The sequence below is a fragment of the Sciurus vulgaris genome, assembly GCF_902686455.1.
Source record: "Sciurus vulgaris genome assembly, chromosome: 2".
NCBI classification, from domain to species: Eukaryota; Metazoa; Chordata; class Mammalia; order Rodentia; family Sciuridae; genus Sciurus; species Sciurus vulgaris.
The window spans coordinates 161,433,383-161,453,380 of NC_136462.1; the positions used below are offsets into that span (position 1 = coordinate 161,433,383).

At 42.0% G+C, this 19,998-nt stretch overlaps 1 protein-coding gene across 1 annotated transcript in view; it reads right to left on the reverse strand.

Annotated features, from left to right (window-relative positions):
• Nucleotides 1-19,998, reverse strand: part of PCSK2 (proprotein convertase subtilisin/kexin type 2) — a 295,543-nt gene that overhangs the window by 19,278 nt on the left and 256,267 nt on the right. Inside the window, exon 8 of the mRNA XM_079128483.1 lies at nucleotides 11,631-11,806. Coding sequence (XP_078984609.1) covers nucleotides 11,631-11,806 — 176 coding nt within the window. The remainder of the gene's footprint in view (nucleotides 1-11,630; nucleotides 11,807-19,998) is intronic.

Below are 19,998 nucleotides of genomic sequence, written 5' to 3' on the forward strand. Positions count from 1 at the left end.
GGATTTTCAGTGTAAGCTGGGGATAATGAGGTAAGAAAAGTTACCAAGAATCTTTTTAAGAATTTTCAAAAAAAGTAGTACATGCTCATTATATATATTAAAAAAATAGTCTAAGCATATGTAAAGGAAAGTGAAAAACAATGTCTCTAGAGATAATCATTATGATCCCACTCTTACATATCATTTTCAGTGAAAATGTAAGTATATATATGTATGTATTTATACTTAACTATATAAGATCATATGTATACATTTACATATACATGTAGGTATTACAAGGTAAAATACACTTTTAAACCAAAAATATATGAAAATTGTACATATATGTATGTGGATACATAGTTTTTTCTTTTTTATCCAATTGGATCATACTGGAATCCTACTAAACACAACATTATATGACCTGTGCAAGAGAACATCAAATATAGGAAGAAAGTCTAATATAAAGGAAGACATACAGCAAATAAAACTTTAAGCATATAAAGTCAGGCATAGTGGTTATTAGTCATGAAAGGCAAGTTTTCTTATGAATACCTACAGTTAGCATCACTTTGCTGTTCAAACCACGTTCTTCGTGTGTTTATCTGTTTTTTTCCTTGTCTTATGTGAATTTTCTCTTGTCTATCTCATCAACCAAGGATTGGGCCCTTTGCTTTTTGCTTCCGCCTCTCTTACTCTTGAGGCAATGAATGGGGTTTGGAATTATTTTGCATTCACAGGCTGGGTGGGTGCAGAAGAGCAGCCATGCAGTGTGGGAGGTCAGAGGATGGCATACAACCTCCACCTATTCCACAGCCTGGCCCAGGGCATCCTAGTGACCCTCTGGAGCAAGAAGACAGAAGAAATTGGCAGAGAAAGTTTGTCTTTGCTTGGCCACCAGGGGTTCCATGGTCCTGATTCAGTGGTTTACAGTGAGATGCCAGAAAGAAGAGAGATGCCTGGGTTACTTCCAAGCTCAATCTGCCTCCTGACAGTGAGAAGTGACATTTTGAATTGCTTCAAACAGGACTGGGAGTTAATTAGCCTTGATTGATTGAGTCGATAAGTCAACAAATATTTATTCAACCACTGGCTGCGAATCATCCTCAGAGTCTTGGTAAATCTATCCTACAGAAAAACTTCTCCAAAACAAACAACTGCTCTCAGAAATCAGGGAAGAGAGGGAAATGGATCATCTTTACTGTTGGTGTGGAGGATTAGGCACTCCGAGAGACTTGAATTTGGGCTCAGCGTCAAGAAATGGCAACTTCAGAAAGTAAACCTGTTGTGAATCAGGATAAATGGTCTTTACCATGTGAATAGTAAAGGATGAGATGGACCATATGTGTAACTCTGCCTGAATCAGTACGCATATAGGTTGCTAATGAGATGAAGCAATTTTGGAAAAGGGAAATCAGGTTAAGCATTCTTATCTTGGCATGGGGACTGTGGTAGATTGATTATATCTATACCCTTTGCAATATGACTCTGCAGCACTACCCATCAAGAAGAGGATTCTATTTCCCACTCATTGAATCCAGGCTGGCTTCCTGTCTTGATCTGACCAACAGAATATGGCAGAAATATGGAAGAAATATGGCCATATCAGTTCCAGTTGTAGGTCTCAAGAAATCCTGTACATTCTGCTATCTCTCAGAATTTGGTTGTACCATGACAATAAACCTGACTTAGCTTTCTAGTTGATGACAGGCACATAGCCCAGTCAAATTCACTGCCCTACACTGACAGCCAATAGCCAGCAGATATGTGAGGGAGTTGTCCTAGACCAGTCAGAGTCTAGTTCACCCTTCAGCTGACCACAGATGCCATGAGAAAGGCCAATTGAATTTAGCCAGGGCTGGTCCAGATTAGTGAAACAACGTGTATGTAGCCTCATGAGCAAAACTCAATGATTATTATTTTAAGCTATTATTTTAAGCTATTTTAGCTACTAAATTTTGGGGGCAGTTTATTATGCAGCCTAACTTACTAATACACAGAAAGTGCAGCCTCTTTCAGAGTCGTAATCACCAAAGAGTTTTGTAAGACTTGCCCAAAGTATATTTTGTTTCCTAGGGATATTAAACTTCATTTTCCTAAGTCAGATAGAACACATGAAGCAATAATTATAAACTTGCTTATAATGATTGGGTTTTAGCACCAAATGGTCCCTTAGTCTCTGGGGAAGATGTGCCAGTAGGAGAAAATCCTAATTATGGGAGCTGAAATGAGTGGAGAAGGAACATCTGTAAGAGAGTAAGAGCTGGTTAGGGGATACAGCTGACACCCTTATGCCACACTGTCCTGTTAAAATAAGGCCCTAAGAACCAGTTCTATGTTCTAGCTTCACCTAAATAGAAGCTATACAGAAACCCAGACAGAGCAAATATGACCCAAATTCAGATAAAAATTCAGATAGAGGATATTGGGGAAGAAACTAAGAATGACAATCATAGCAAGCACTTCTGTGGCACCTACTGTGTGCCAGACTATTCTATGAACTTTACATATGAACACATTGAATTCTCACAATAGCACCGCTTTTACCAGCCACACAAAGGATGGAATACTTAGGAAGAAATTTAACAACTAGAAAAATAAAAAGTGAATACTTTGAAACTGTGTGGAGGGACATAGATGGAGAATGACCCCATGGAAAGTCCACCTTCTTGGATAGAAAGACAGTATCCCTGACATGTCAATTTTCCTTATGTTGATTTATAAATTTGACATGATCCCAGCACATAGGGGGTCTCAATTAAGATTCATCCAGGCAAATGTTGCTACAGTGGGTAGATTAACAGGGAATTTTACTTTGAAGAAAATGATAAGAGTCAAAAACCCAAATGGGGCATGGGAGTTGACCCAGAGATTAGGAATTCTTTCTCTCTCTCTCTCCCTCTCTCCCTCTCTCTCTCTCTGTCTCTGTCTCTCTCTCTGTCTGTCTGTCTCTCTCTCTCTTTTTGGTGCCAGGGATTGAACCCAGAGGTGGTTAAACACTGAGCCACATCCTTAGCTTCTTTTATTTTTTATTTTGAGACAAGGTCTTGCTAGGTTGCTTAATAGTTTCACTAAGTTGCTGAGTCTGGCAGCCTCTTTCAGAGGCTGTGAATCTGTGATTCTCCTGCCTTAGCCTCCCGAGCTGCTGGGATAGAACTCGTTAAGATCTGGTAACTGGAAGGAGGAAAGTAGATGTCTGGCCTGAGCCTGCCCTGTGGAGGCAGTTGGGGGCCTGCAGAGGGTGGAGCTCCTGTGGTTGCCAGTGCATGGAATGGCAGGCAGACCTGGCTGTGCTGTTTTTATTGGATCTGTCTCCCCTTTCGCTCCTCTTCTACCTTCTGTTTTTCCCAAGAAGGCAAGTGCACTTTAATGAAATGAGATATTCTGTGACTCCATTTTGAATCAGTCTTTTAGAATTGGATTAGTGTTTCTCAAAATCTTTCCCATATGAAAACTTTTCATGTAGGCACAATTTTTTTTTTCTTTCTTGTGATTCTGGTGGTTGGGCCCAGGGCCTAGTGCATGTTCACCTGACACTACTAAATATGGTATGTAGCTACTGTGCTTTCTAACCAGGGCAATTTTTGCTCCAGGGGGCACTGCTGGAGATCTTTTTGGTCATCACAATTGTCTGTGTGTGTGTACACATGCGTGCATGCACTACCAGAATCTAGTGGGTAGAGACCAAGGATGCTAGTAAACCATTCCAATGCATAGGACAGCAGCCCCAACCCACAACAAGAATTATCCTGCCCCAGATGTCAACAGTGCCTAGGTGGAGAAGTTCTGCTTGCTTTAATCTAATGGCAAAGGGCATTAGATTAGGAGTCCGAACTTGCTGATGTCACCCAAAGCAACTTCTCAGAAAGTCAAAACTTCTTAAAGTTTCATGCAGATTTTGAGTTTTGGTCTTGCTAGAAAAAAAGAATGTTACAAATTGCTTACTATCAGGTAAGGTGAAGTTCTAGCTAGAGTCTGGTTCTGTGGTCCTCTGTGCCCTCAGCACAATCATTATATTTACCCAGGAGGTGAGAATCCCATTTTAAGAAGCTCAGGTGAGCCGTCCCTCCATCCTCACCAATGGGTATTGATCTAGTTAATGACTAGACCAGGCTCTGTGGCCCAGTGGAGTCTAGATGTGCACATACCTGGTAAGGCAAGCCTGGGAGGAGCTTGCCTTTCCCTAAATACTCAGAGTAAAATTTATTTTCTGGCCATCCAATGTCTTAGTACAACACTGAAATGCTTTAAGAAAAGTTACCATAGCCAGACCTGGTGGCGCATGCCTGTAATCCCAGTGGCTGGGGAGGCTGAGTTCAAAACAGTCTCAGCAAAATGAAGGCTCACTAAGCAACTCAGTGAGACCCTGTCTCTAAATAAAATACAAAATAGGGCTGGGGATGTGGTTCAGTGGTTGAGTGCCCCTGAGTTTAATCCCTGGTACAAAAAAAAAAAAAAAAAAAAATTAGTGTATTTTTTATTATTTCATAATATTCATTATAGAATCATTAGAATATATAGACTATGAAGAAGAAAATCCTTTATGCTCTTCCATGAATAAATGATCCCTGGTGCTATTCTGTGGATTTTTTGTATATAAATGCAAAGCCTAAGAAAAAAATTGAAAATAAAATTTGGGTCATAAAACATATCCACTTTCTTAGTCTGCTTATAAAGTGTGTCTTACTTACTACTATATAATTAACATTTCCTCATGTGGTTAATACTCTTCTACACCACAGAATTTTTTCATTCATATTAAATAGACAATCTAGTTTGTTTGCTTCTTTTCTTAGATATACATAGGTTTTTATTACTTTTCAGTCTTCTTTATATATAAAGCAAACATAATTTTATATATGTCTTTTTATATCTGTTTACTTCCTCAGGCAAAATTTCTAAAGGAGGGAATTTTGGATGAAAAGGAATGAAGATTTGAAGATTTTTTGATCCATGTTGCTACAGTATCACTCTTAACAAAGATTGTTAAAATTTGTATTTTCATCATGAGTGCATAAGAACTTCATATTCATTTCATCTGGGTCAGAATTTATGTTTTTTAAAAAATATCTTTATAAAATAATTTTATGTTTAAAAAAATAATTTTACCAATTTGATGCACAAAAATGGTACCGCATTGTTTTGAGTTGTATAGAAACTCAACAACAGGTTGAGTTTGTCTTTTTGTATCTCTACTTCTCACTTGTATTCTTGCCTTGTAAATAGCTTAGCAAAGCCCCAGGCCCTCAAAGGTAATATCCTTTGTCCATTTCCTCTTTGTGACATTCTTCTTTTTTATTAACTTGTAAGAGCTCTTGAAACAGACACCTCGCCAAATATACAGAGGGCAAATGAGTCTATGAAAAGATGCTCCACATTTTATGTAATGGGGGAAATGCAAATGAAAACAAGGAGCTACCCTTATACATCCATGAGGGACCAAAATCCAGAGTGCTGAGGGAGCCACATGCTGGTGAGTAGGAGGAGCAGCAGAAGCTCTGGTTCTTTGCTCCGGGGAACTCACCAGAGCACAATCTCTTTAGAAGACTGTTGCAGTTCTTAAAAAACCAAATATCCTCTTACCCCGGACTCAGGGTTGTGCTCTTTGGTGTTTACTTAAGAGAGTTGCAAATTTATGCCCATACAGAACCTTCATCTCCATGTTTATAGCAGCAGCCTCATTCAGAACTGTCAAAAATTGAAAGCAGCCAAGATGCCCTCTGTAGGTGAAGGGATGCAGTGTCTGTAGTGGTGGTGCATACAAACATTGGGATATTATTCAGTGCTACAGAGAAATGATCTATCAGACCATGAAAAGACACAGAGGAAATGTAGATGCATATCACTAAGTGCAAGTGAAAGAAGCTGATCTGAAAGGGTTGTATACTGCAGAAGTCCAACCTGGACAATTTTCCATGTCTCAGGAAAGATCCTCTGAGATCCATCAGCCTTTCCTTCCATTTCTCTTTATACCAGAAGTGAAAGAAAGAATTGTAATGGCATACCACATCAGAGGCTGAGCTGCAGATTCCATGCTATGGACTTCCTGCTCAGCGGTGAACCTTCGTCTGGCTGCAAAGCATAAATCAGGGCTCATGGAGTACTCCCTAGAGCTCCTTGGCAGGAGGTATTTGTCGCCTGACAGAGGCCCCAGCACCTGCTGCCAGGGTGTCCGACCCATGCTCTGATTAAATTTCAGCGTGCAGCGAGGCCCACGCCTGATTAATCACTGTCTCCCTAGGCAGCCCTCTGCCCCTCCTTCCTGGATGGTGGCTCTCAACTGAAAGTAGTCCTCTCCATACATTCCATCCTAAAGACCTGGGATCTTGACCCCTCTGCAATCCCTCAGGGAATAAACAGTGAATACTCTGTTCATCTGCATCTTAGAGAATTTATTGTAGCCTTGTCTTTAAATATTCCTAAGATATTCCCTCTAATAGTGACCCTGAAAAGTGATTAATAAGGGGTTGGAGTGAAGCCATCGAAGCCAGCCAAAGATGTGCCAGGGTTGCCCTGGGTGATTGCATTTCCTCCAGAGGTGGGAAGAACTGTGTGAATCAATTTTCACCTTCCAGGCTCCCCAGTGTTGTCTGAGTTCCCTTCTTTTGCCAGAGCAAAATAAGTTGCTGCAGAATAAGATGCTGGGTCATATAATGGCTTCTCTTTGCAGCTCTTTACAAGGGCTGCATCCTTTACTCGAGCAGTAAACACATCGTTTGGTGTGTGCTTTATTTTTCTGGAGAGTTATTTTGTCTCAGATTAGGTTTTGCTCAAACTGCACTCTGGTATTGAGCAGATGGCAGTGGGTGTTGGTCCATATCCCTTGGACATTAGAACCTCTTGGGCCTGGGAATTTCCTAATGTCAGCATATGCAACTCTTAGTCTTAAGCCTTCATCCCAAGAGGCTGAAGCCTGCTCCATACATCTGACCTCTTGCTGCAAATCCTGGAGCATTTCCACCCCTTGAGAACCAAACTTACTCAGGTATATCCCAGTATCCTTGCCATAGGGGCTTCACTGTGCATCCTACATGATTTTCCAGTTGTCCATGGTTCTAGTTGCTCATGGTTGTGGCTGGTGGGATTATACAGTCTGAATTGACCTCTTCTGTTTTTTTTTTTTTTTTTTTTTTTATCATACCTCCCTGCTTACTTCTGGTATTCCCTTTACCTTCCAAATAATTGGCTTGAACTCAAATCTTGTCTCAGGGTCTGCTGCTGGGAGACTCCAAATTAAGACAGATGCGAACTATTGGACCATCTCATAATTCGGAGGTCTCTGTCACCCACGTCCCATCTATAACGTGAAAAATGCTTTCACTGTGAAAACAACATGTAGACTACACAAAGAGAAAAAGATTGAAACAAAGGGGAGAAGGTTTCCTTTTTTCCTTCCTTCTTGTCTGCTCCTTGTTGCCTCTCTCAAGTATTTATTGAGAAAACTTAGGAGATGGAAATTCAGATCTCCAAAGAGCCAGGTAGGTTATGCTTATGTGTGAAGTGGGTGTCAGACAACTGGGAATGATGGGGCAAACATGTGACCTGGGAAAAGTCTCTTATCCTCCTCTTTCCCCCTCTCTTCCTTTTTATTGTTATTCTATTGATCAAACAGAAAATATGTGCAGGATGCTAAGATTAAAAAACAAACCTAAGAAGGATGACTGTTGTGAAAGGTGATTATCAGACTTCATGTTTAGGAGGGTGCCACTTTTGAGAGGTGGATTTTTCTTCAGAGTAGATGAAGCAACTGAAATAACCAGAAGGAAATCTTTGCCAGTGTCTGATACTGTCACTCACAAAATTCCACAATATTGTCCAAAAACTGTCTCTTCAAAGCAAGGAAAGAATCATTCCTATAGTTTGGGGAAAAGTCAAATGAGAAAGTATGTATTTTTCATCATATTTGCTTTCCTTTCTAAAATATTTACTCATCTGAAGATAAGTGATAACAATTTTTCTCTTAAGTTTTGGTATGTTTGACGTGTTTTGCAGAACAATCACACTTGAAAAGGCCTTTTTAGTTGCAGCTAGGGAGGCTACAAATGGAGCAGAGAGAGGTGCTCAGCCCTGTGATGAGATGGGGAAGTTTGGAAGCTGGTGGAAAATGATAGCAGCCAACCAGGATGCTCTGCACTGGGTACCATATGCATTATTAATGTGAACAGAGGCCACACATTACCTGCTTGCCTGATTCTCTCTTACCGTTTTGGGTGACAAAAATGCCTCTCAGTGAAAATTCATGTCTACTGGATTTTCAAGGACTCTTTCCCATTCTTAAATGAGTTTCTATAATCCTTGTATTGAAAGCCCAAGTGTTGACTCTCATAAAAAGTGAGGTCATGACTTATTTAGAAAAGTTGTCCTCCACAGTGTTGGGGTAACTTGTGACTCTTGTTGGAAAACTTGCTATTTTTGGGAAAAAGAAGTCTTATAAGGTTTCAGGTGTTTTTTGTCCAAGTTTTCCCGTTTCCAAAGGGAATTTCTAGTCTCTTGAAGGCAAGGCTGGACTTTGCTTGTAGGGAGAATACATGACCATGAAAATGCTATAATTTAAGGAAAACCAGGAGTGTGGTTAACAACTAGGTCTCTGAAGGGGACATAAAGGATCTTTATTTGTGGTGCTTGCCAATTTCCATGTACAATTCCAAGCTACCACTCTGAGGTCAGCAGGAGCTGATTCCAGCATGGTGCCTTGCCCCTAATTCAGGAATACGTCTCTCTCTTGGATTGTATCATAATTTTTTTTTTTTTTTTTGCATGCTTACTCCTTTGAGGTAACTGTGTTAGAAGAATGGAGGAAGGAGACCTCATGAGGTCTCAAGGGAGAAGGAAAAAAAAAACTGTCATACGATCAACTATCAACCATCTTGGTTATAGAAGAGAAATCCAGATGACATCAAGGTGACCTTGAATAGTGACCAGGTCATTTCCCCACTGCTAGAATCTGGCCACATTTCTTTCTTGATTGTCCATTGAAATAAGTGTTTATTAGTTTTCTTTAGTCTTCTAGGGATCCTGTGGTAAGTACAACTTGGGTCACAGAGATAGTGGAAATTAGTTGCCTAGTGGTTCTGAAGTTGGAAGTTCAACATTAAAGTGTTAGCATGGTTGGTTCCTTCTGAGTGCTGCAAAAAAGAATCTATTCCCTGCCCTTCCCTTGGCTTCTGATGGTTTTCTGGCAATCTTTGGCATTTGTTGGCTTGTAGATGCTCCACTCAGGTTCTGCCTTTATCTGCACATGACATTCTCCCTAAGTATATGTCTGTGTCCAAATTCCACCATTTTCTTTAAAAAATAAGGATGCCTATAATACTGGATTAAGATACCAATATGTTGCATAAAGGTACCAATTGAATTGGATCATACTCCAGTGTGACCTCATCTTAACTAGTTATATCTGTTTCCAAAGAAGGTCACATTCCAAGGTGCTGGGGGTTAAGACTTCAATGTGTAAATATTGGGGTACACAATTCAACCCCATAACTGAAGGGGAGCATATGGTCTTACATCTCTGCTCAGACCTTTGGAATAATTCAACAGCACAGCAGAAATTTCCCCATCAGAGGACTGCAAGGTGGTGTGAATACAGATGACCACCATCTGATTCTATCCAGAGTAGAAAAAGGGGGTGTTGGAAGCCTTCTGACTGTCCTGTGACTTCAAGTTCTGAGCCTTGCCAACAGAACCGTGTTTCTTAGTTTCGAGCCTAGTCTAGGAAGGAAATGGCCCTAACTGAGGGCCAAAATTTCCCTGAATCCATTGGGGGCAGGTAACAGAGGTTGAGGCTGATGGGTTGTAATGAATGAGGTTGTGGAGGGGCCATGTCTAGGTGTAACTACCACCTGAACAGAAGCCTCAAGGAAGAAAAAATGGATTGGAGGATGGGAGGCACAGAGTCAGAGAGAAACAGACGGGGTGAGAGTGGCCCAGCCCCATGACAGCAGAGTCATGGATCTCCACACAGCTCTGTAGCTAGCAACCTGAGCCACTTTGGATCCAGAAGGTTCAACTCATCCCACATGGTTTGAGGACCTGCCCAGATTATCCTGCTGCCCTCATCCCTCCTTGAGCATCCTTATAAGAAACCCCTGCAGCTGATCTACCTGGGCCCTGTCCCTGCAACACAGACAAACCAGAACATATGGTTTAGACCCCAAACCATACATCTAACACATCATGTTGATGAGGAAATATGGTGACATTACTTCCAGAAGAAGGCATTGCCTCTTCTGCCCCTTTGTGGGTTTAAAAAAACCCTATTTTAGGGTCTCAGTATCTAAGGGTTATAGGCTTAGAGCAATGCCTCTCAGAATTTTTTTTTTTTTTTTTTTTTGGGTGCTGGGGATTGAACCCAGGGCCTTGTGCTTGCAAGGCAAGCACTCTACCAAGTGAGCTATCTTCTCAGCCCCCCTCTCAGACTTTAATACCAATGTTCAGATGTAAAGTCAGGTGCATGGGAGGGGAGAGGCCAACACTGCATTCCTCACACTCTCACGGGGACCAGAGGCTGCACTCTGAGCTTAGCGCATCAAAACATCTTGCAAGAATATGGAATCTAGTAACTAACGCTCAGGTTACAAGTCTTGTGGCACCTTAGACCCCAGGGATTATAGAACAGATATAAGACATCCCTAATGTGTCTGGTTAGAATTCCTGACCCATTGGATCCACAAGCCTACAATTGCTGTGTTTATGCCATGAAATTTTGGGGCGGTTGGTTAAGTGTCAGCAGTGACCAGGACAGACACTTAGTATCTGCCGGGCATTTCCCAGCACCGTGTGCTTGCATATTTATCTCATTTACATCTCCCAAGGATCCCAATCCTGATCCCACAAGGGACTCCACATAATGACCATTTTACAGGTAAGAAAATGGGCTCAGCCAGGTTAGATCAGTTGCTAATAGGTGCTTCTGTGCTGAGTGTTGGAGTGGGGACTTGCCTCCAGGAGTACTGGGCTAGTGTCCTGCTTGGGGTGACTCCCGTCCTGAGGTCTCAGAGACGGAGCCTCCTGCCCCTTATTATGCAGTCGTTGCCCCATGTCTCCTGGCTGCCCTCCTCCTGGGGCTCTGCCTTTGCCCTTTCTTTGCACTGCCCATTCCTGGGCTAATGTCAGGAATCCATGGCTGTAAAATTCACTGCTTAGATTTGCTGCTCAGATTGTGCATATCATGGAGGCTGCTGCCCCCTGGACCCACCAGAGACACTACTTCTTCTGGGCTGCGTACAACTACTGAGTGTGGAGGGGTGCTAGTGCAGGCCGCTTCCTGCCTGGGATGGGGAACTTTGGCATGAGGACCACCTGTTGGTCAGCAGAACCTCCTTAGTGCAGGGCTGCCGTCTGCGACACTTCCTCTCCAGTCCCCTTCCCTTGGCCCTTCACAGGGATCAGGTCACACCAGAGTCTGAAGCCTCCTGGCCTCTCCCTCCCTTCCCCCACTCTGTCCTTCACTGTGTCCTCTCCAGGAAATCTCCTGAATCAACCAACCTGTTTTGGCGTCCCTTTCTCACAGGGCCTGACCTGACACACGGGTGACAGCCCCTCTCTGCCCCCTGCCCTGCCTCCTCATCTGCCATCTTCTCACCACTGCCTCACCATCACCTCCCCCTTTTGCGTGACCTGGGGCCTCGGAGTGGCAGGGACGTCTTTACCTTGTTCACACCATCGGCCATGGCCTGAAGCGTGAGTTCTCGGGGCCCATCCACCGTCTTCCCGTTGTCTGTGGGGCCCCAGCTGGCGCTGTAGATGTCAATCAGCTGTGGCATGTGGCTGATGGAGGAGGCCTCGATGATGTCCGTCATAAATGGCTGGTCCAACATCCGGATACCTGTGGACAGGTGTGGGCAGAGAGAACGTTGGGCTTTGGTACCCCAGTTCTCAGGGGACATGGGATGGAGAAAAGCTTGGGTTCTGGGTATGGTTGGAAGAACTGGTGACCCTTGGTAATCTGGGGGACACTGTGGAGTCCAATGATCAAGAAGAATGCACAGATGGTCCCAGGTTCCTCTTTGGACCTCGCTCATACCTTTCCTTACTTACTAGTTGAAGAAAATTTTATTCCCTTAACAAAATTTCCTGGAATCCCTAATGGAGAGAAACCACATTCATTGATGAGATTCCTTAATAAGCCTGTTTCCAAGTGGAGCTCAGCCTTCAGCAACTGGGTGTTGACTGGGACCAAGATTCAAAAGATATAAAGCGACTGTGCATGATAGGTGTGGGAGGGGATTGGTATTTGATATTTAAGGAGAAATTCCAGAAGGAAGAGTGAAAGGGGCAGAGGGAAGGTCAGGGGCAATACCAGGGTGGGATTAGGAAAGAGAAGGATATTGGTAAAGACAGAAATCACCAAGGAGGGATATTGGGAAGGACAGAAATGTTGAGTGGCTTATTTTAAACTGGGCTGTTAATGGTATGTATGGTATAACCCTCTCTTTTCTCTCCTCCATGGCATTTGGTAAAGTATTTGTTAACTCTCTAAAACATTATAGTAGTGTCTTTTTTTTAAAATTTGATTTGTTCTTTTTACTTACACATGACAGTAGGATCTTTTTGACACATGGAGTGTATCTTATTCTAATTAGGATCCCAGTCTTGTGGATGTACTTGATGTAGAGAGTCACTGTAGTATATTCATATATGAACATAGGAAAGTTATGTCAGATTCATTCCACTGTCTTTCCTCTTCCTTTATTCCCCTTTGTCTAATCCACTGAACTCTATTCTTCTCTACCCTGCACCCTTTTATGTGTTAGCACCCACATATCAGAGAGAACATCTGGCCTTTGATTTTTTTCAGATTGGCTTATTTCACTTAGTATGATAATCTCCAGTTCCATACATTTACTGACAAATATAGTCATTCTTTTTTATGGCTGAGTAATATTCCATTGTGTATATATACCACATTTTCTTTATTCATTCATCTATTGATGGGAACTTAGGTTGGTTCTAAAGTTTAGCTATTGTGAATTGATCTGCTATAAACATTGATGCAGTTGTATCACTGTAGTATGCTGATTCTAAATCCTTTGGGTATATATCAAGGAGTGGGATAACTGGGTTAAATGGTGTTCCATTCCTAGTTTTTTTCGGGAATCTCCATACTGCTTTAGGAGTGACTTATTGCTGGGAAGTTGAAAAGGATCAGGATCTGTAGTCCAGGATTATGTGGGGTAAACATGAGCTGTGCACAGGGACAAGGCAGAAAGGGGTGAGGGCCATCTTCAACTTCAGTTTCAACCATGATTCACATGATCTTCTGGTCATCTACAAAAGATCCCTTTCAGGGTTAACTCACCAGCATTAATGGAAAGGACCTTCTGATTTTCCATAACTACCCTCAGAATGTTGCTGATTGGAGCCATATTGCTCTCTACAGAGCTTTGTTGCCTGCGGATGTGTCAGTTGACCCACAATTCTGTGGCAAGGAGCTTTGAGTGTTGTGAAGCTGACCTAAGTCTTTCTACTCATGGGGATGGCTATGGTTTGGACATGCCCCCTGAAGGTTCATGTTCTGGAAACTTGCTACCCAGTGTGGTGATGTGAGAGGTGATGGAACCTTTAAGAGGTGCGGCCTAATGGAAGATAATTAGGTCATGGAGGGCTCTGCTCTTGGAAGGGATTAATGCAATTCTTGCTGGATGCTAGTTGATTCCCATGAGAGCAAGCTGTTAAACAAAGAGCAACACTGGACCTGTCCTATTCTCCGGCTTCCTATCTCACCATGTGGTCACCCTTGCATACACTTCTGCATGATTCTATCACCACCAGAGGCTGAATTGATGGAGTTGCCTGATCTTTTCCTTTAACCTTCAAAATTGTGAGCTAACCAAGTCTCTTTCCTTTATACATTATCCAGCCTCAGGTATTTTGTGATAGCAACAGAAAATGGACTATAGATTATAGAATGAAGGGGCTAGTCTGAATATAACCAAAAATCTGGAACCTGATATTTTTACTCAAGGACATACTTTTTCAAACATCACTCTCTAGCATAGTATGCAAATCAACTTAAATAAGGGTCACTCAATTTCTTCCAGGTCATGAGAAGTTGATATAAAATTGCTTTCCTCCTTAAGGGATTACTACTTTTATAGACAGAGACTGAGGGTCCCTGTTTCCTTCTCAGTAAGGGAATACCTGCTGTTCTCGGATTGCAATTTTCCTTAGTGCACTTTAAACCCCTCTAATACAATTGCTTATTTAAATGTTTCATATGCCATCAGCCAGCAAGGTCTTTGAGTGCAGGTGATGCATTTATTTTGTTCACTTCTATGTCCCTGGGGATCAACATGATGCTTGGTATTTACCTTAACCTTGACAAATATTTGGTGAATAAATGGTGTTATTACTTTATGTAGTTGATTTTCTCCCCTGTAGAAAATAACAGGCTCAGAAGAACAAATAATAACAGGTCCAGATTGTTCATCTTCTACCATTAACCCATAGTAAGTCAGGTCAACATTTCTGCCAAGAAACATCCAATGAGTTCACATCCTTTTATTTGGAGGAAGCTTATCTAGAATAAACCTAATCTTTGATTTGAAACTTTTTTTGAAATTAAGTTTTACAATTCATTTCACAAGGAGATAGGAAGTTTAAAACTCTACCTTTTGCTTAGGATCCATTTCTATTTCATTTATTGAAAAAAATGAATGCAAATAAGATGACCAGTGGGCCACAGAATAAACTGAAGAGTTCAACTTTCCTGCAAAGCCATGCTCACTCTGCTGGGGGTGGGGATAAACACAGAGAGGACAGGATTCCCTTGCCAGGACAGAGAATGCTCACATGCTCTTGAACTTGCCCAGTGCCCAAAATGACCAGGACGGACCAGCTCACCTCCACGAAAAGGTGAGCGAAATGTTACACTGGTCAAAGTCGGCTCGGCTGTCCCACCAGCTAACCCATGAAGCCCTGGATTTTGTCAGAGTCAGCATGGTGCAGCTGGATGCTTCATCCAGCTGCACCCTGCATGCTTCTCTTTGCGGCTCTTGTCCCTTGGCCTCTGTCCCTTGGCCTCTACCCCTCGTCGGCCCCTTCATGCTGCACAAAAACATAGGAGCTGATGCATATTAATTTTCTGACTGCTTTAGCATTAAAGGAGGCAGAGGTTAGACTGGGAGACAGGCTCATTCATATTCTGGGGCCAGGTGCCTGACATTTCTTTTAATCGTGTGAAGCTCAGGAGGAATGAGGCATGCATTAATTGAATGAGATACGGTATTAATTTTGTAACCGATTGCACCATCAGCAGCCAGGATAGAGACTCAGGGTGACCTGAGAACTTTGAGGGAGGGCATCTCCTCTGCCCCTGGTTGCTCTAGGAGCTATGGGGTGTGGGATGGAGAGGGAGAGAAAGAGAGAGATGTCAAAGGAGCTAGGAGTCAGTGTCTCCATATCTGGAAAATGCTTTACAGGCTGGTGTGACTTGTTGGGGGAGAAAAGACACAGACTGCCCATCAGGCATGTCTATCCCACCCCGACGGCCAGGGAGACCTGCACGGTACATTAATGACCAGAGGTAACTCTTTGTCCCTCTTCCATTAATTTAGAGGCCTTACCCACCTTCTTACTCAGCTTGTACCATGGCTGGCCCTGAGGCCCGGAGTGCTGTGTGGTCCCTTGGATTTGAGCTGCATCCTCTCTGCTCTGCTTCTGTTACAAAGGGTATATTTGTACCCAATACCAGTGCATGCTACACCTGCCCACAAACCTCAGAGCCGATAATTGACACCTTGTATGCTCATGAAGATTAGACCTGAAGGCTAAGGAGCAAATGCATGCTCATTTGGGTTTTAGGATCTGAAAACTCATTAATCACTGTGCTTACAGTGATTTTTATTGGGTTTATTTAAATATTCAGATTAAAAAGGTGTGTGTACTTACTGAAGTATTCTGAGATTTATTGGCCAATAATAATATGATAATAGTATATGAAAGCAATCAATCCATTGTTGTTAGAGAAATTTTGGGGTATTTTGACAGTGATTGATTGAGTGGTTTTCAAACTTTTTAGAAAATCTTTTTAAAAATTATTTCTTATTTTTTAATTGACCCATAAAGGTTGAATATATTCGTGAGGTACATGTACTCATTGTGTAATATTCAAATCAGGATAAGCATATCTACCTCATCAAATATTTATCACTTCTTTGTGGTTAAAATGTTGATAGAAAGTGATCTCATCTATCTCATGTCATTGATTTTTAAGCTTTTAATCAATGAAAACATTGATTGAAAACTTAAAACCAGAGTTTTTAAGCGCTGGTTTAAAAAGGTAGCCTAAACTCTTAACCAGGGCTGGGGCTGCCTTGAGGGTCTCTGCAGAAGCCCAGGATGGTGTTAAATTAGCTATAGAGTCCCTCTCTCAAGTGGTTTGCTGTCCCTTGAGACCCAGTTACTCTGTCATCTTGCTTTATTCTGTTCATTGTGCAAACCATTATCTGATATCATCTTGCATATTTGCTGCCAATGTCACCTAGTCTGTGAGCTGGTATGAGGGCGGTGCCTGGTCTGCGGGCACATCATGTATTCCATTATTGAGAACAGGAAGTCCCCCCCGCATGCTAATGGTGGACTAAATAAATGGGCAGAAGACTGGAGGAAGCATCTCTCCAAAGCTTCGTGCCATCTTGAGCTTTCAGAAGTATAAATTCAACAAACAGGCACGCGACGTTATTTGGAAAAGTTCATTATTTATATTTGTTGTACACTGATTTGGTTTTGTGAATGCTGAATGACACATTTTTAAATTTATTTTTTTCTCAATCCTTTTGATTGAAGAGGACAAACATGGGTTTAAAAATTAAATTAAAAATTAAGAAAAGAATTATTTTATCTTTTTAGACTGTTATTTGAATAAATACAATTTAAGTTAAAATATTAAAATTAATCTTTTTCTTAAAGATGTATACAATTAAAGAAGTGGGTAAAGAGATGCAAGAAAACTTTTATAAAATTGTTTTGGAATTATTAAAACTTCCAGACTTCTAAGACTCTTGGGACATCCCCAGATGTTCAGGTCAACATGTTATGGAGAAGCTACTGTTCAGGATCTAAACTGGCTGGAATTCTTCCATCCCTGCTTGTGTAGTATCTAGAAGAGGTGGTAACCACCAGAAATAACTGTGTCTATAAGGTACCAGAAACCAAAAGAACACTGTTTGTGTGTGTGTGTGTGTGTGTGTGTGTGTGTGTGTGTGTTACTGGGATCAAACCCAGGGGTGCTCTACCACTGAGCTAAATCCTCATCCCTTTTTTATTTTGAGATGGGGTTCTTATTAAATTGCCAAGGATGGCCTTAACCTTGTGATCCTCCTGCCTGGGCCTCCCCAGTAGCTGGGATTATAGGATGTACCACTGTGTCCAGCAAGGGAGCCCATTTTAAAAAAGGTATTTCTGAGTCACATATGCAAAGGCAGAATGGATTTATAGAAGTGAGTCAGTTGCTTGTCACTGGTGGTGTGCACTTCTAGACTGATATAGCTATCTCAGGAGAGTGGGGAGAGTTTTTCAAACATGGGCACTGGGGTGGGGGGTGCAAAATTATCCCACAACTTACTGGAATGTAGCCTCCATATTTCAATTTTGCTCCCTGTAATAAAAGAGGGGTAGTAGCACATACTATATATGTTTTATAGGACATACAATAATGTGCATAGAACTGTAAAGTGTTAAATGAGCAAAGGGTTTTGCTTTGTGCCTGACACACAGTAAGAGTCAACAGATGTTGATGGTTGTCATCGTCCTTAGTAGTAGTAACACTATAACTGTTATGAAACATCAGTGGATGTTTGAATTAAGGATCTTTAGTGGTTTCAGTTCCCTGAGATTCTGAGGGATTAGTGGAAAAGGTGAGCCCCTGGGAAGTTGCACACTTGATTTTCAACACCTGAGTGACATGTGAGGTTGGTGGAAGGTCTCGGTGCTCTGCTAGCCTAGGGCGTCCTAGGGTACTGCATAAAGGAGTCACCATTCTGACTTCACTGCTGGACCCTGAGCAGCTCTGACTAGTGTGGTTGATAGTGCTGGCCCCTAGGACATGCTCATGATGCCCTTGAGAGGGAGAGAAGAGGGGGAGGAAGAAAGTGGAGCCAGACTCCTTGGAATTAATCTGATTGGAATAAAGTAGCAACACTAAAATGATGCTGGTAGGAGGAGATGTTTTTGCTTCCTGGGTTGACATCCTGTTGGCTTTGGGCCCTTAGATCCTTAATCTCTCAATTCTGTTGACTTCATTCTTTCATTCAATGATGCATTTCTACTGCTTACTGGACTTATCCATGGGCTCTGCTTTCTTTTCCTTCTTCCTTCCTTCCTTGCTTTCTCTTGTTCAGCAAACAGGGTTTGAGCATCTACTGTGAGCCAGACCCTGATCTAGGGGCTGAGGTGAGAGCAAACAGTATATATGGTAACTGCCCTGCCTTTGTGGAGACCATTGTCTGCTGGTGGAGAAATATTATTCAATAACTATGTACGGGATGTCAGTTCAACTGGATGAAAGACTACCTAGGGAATTAGTGAGACATTTTGGATGTGTTGGGAGGGTGTTTCCAGCGAAGAGTTGCATGTGAGTCTGAGTGGGTTAAGTGGGGAAGATCTGTCCTCAGTTGGGCAGGTGCCGTACAATCCCTTGGGAAATCTGATACAGCAAAAACAGAGGAAAGGCAAGCTGATTTTTCTCTCTCCTGGAGCTGGGATACACTCTTCACCTGTCTTTGGACATTAGAATTCCAGGCTCTGATTTTTGGATTCCAGGAATTATACCCACAGCCCCTGGGTTGTCAGGTCTTGGACTTGGAATAAACCATGCTTGCATTATCCCAAGGTCTCTAGCTTGCTGATGACCTGTCATGAGGCTGCTCAACTTCCATAAGCTTGTGAGTCAAATCTCCCATACATATTCCATCTATCTATCTATCTATCTATCTATCTATCTATCTATCTATCATCTATTACTGGTTCTTTCTCTCTAGAAAACCCTGATTAATATAATGTGTAAGAATATATAATACCTAATAGTAGTGAGCACTGGGAAGGGAATTTTCAAAGTGCTTTTGTACCAAGTTTAGATGAGGAAACTGACTAGAAGTGAAGTTGGAAGAAGCAGGGAGGGTCCTGAGAGCTGAAGGAGGAAGGGGAGGTGGCCAGGTAAAGCACAGGGGAGGCATTCTGGGTGAGGAAAGAACATATACAAAAGTCCAGGAGGAGATTAATGACTATGTTTTCTAATTTCTATTTGCTAGGAGGTTTTCTCTAGATTGTATTTACCCAGAGATTAACCCATGTGTATATGGTAACTTAATAGACAATGGAGGTAATACCACCCATCACAGGGACAGGACAGATTGTTGCATGGATCATGTTGGGATCACTGGGTCACCATTTGGAGAAAAATAAAACTGGAAGCTCAGCTGACACCACATACAAAAGTAGACTCTGATGTGAAAATTCTGGAAAAGGTATTTGCACTGACTAAAATGAATCCAGTGCTAATATCAACAACATACCAAGAATGCCTGAAAATCAACAAGAAAAAGACAGGGACCCCTTGGAAAGATGGCAAAACAGGCAATGAGAAGAGATGTTCAATGTTCTTTTCACTTTTCTCCCCTCAGAGGACTCATTTTACACTTTCATTTTCATTTCTTTTTTTTATTTCTGGACTAAGATTCAACAGCAGTTTAGCTTCACACACACTCTGTTTTTGAAGACACGTTGAACAGAAACCTGGGAAGCACTTCCACAGTGCAGCAAATGCCTCACTGACCTGCAACTGAGCATCTCGGAAACTGTCAGAGACTAGCAGTGATCTGAAGTGGCCACCAGGTGGCGCTTCAGCATTCCCCAGCTCAGCTCCTGAGAGGAAGATTCTGAGTTTTGCTCATTTTTAGTGAATAATTAAAAACCAGTTAACTTTTGAAATTGTTGGCCGAAATGAATAAAGTATTCCCCTAAATTTGTAAGTCTGAGGAGGCTGAAACTCTGCTTTTGTTTGCAATTTTTGAGTAAATC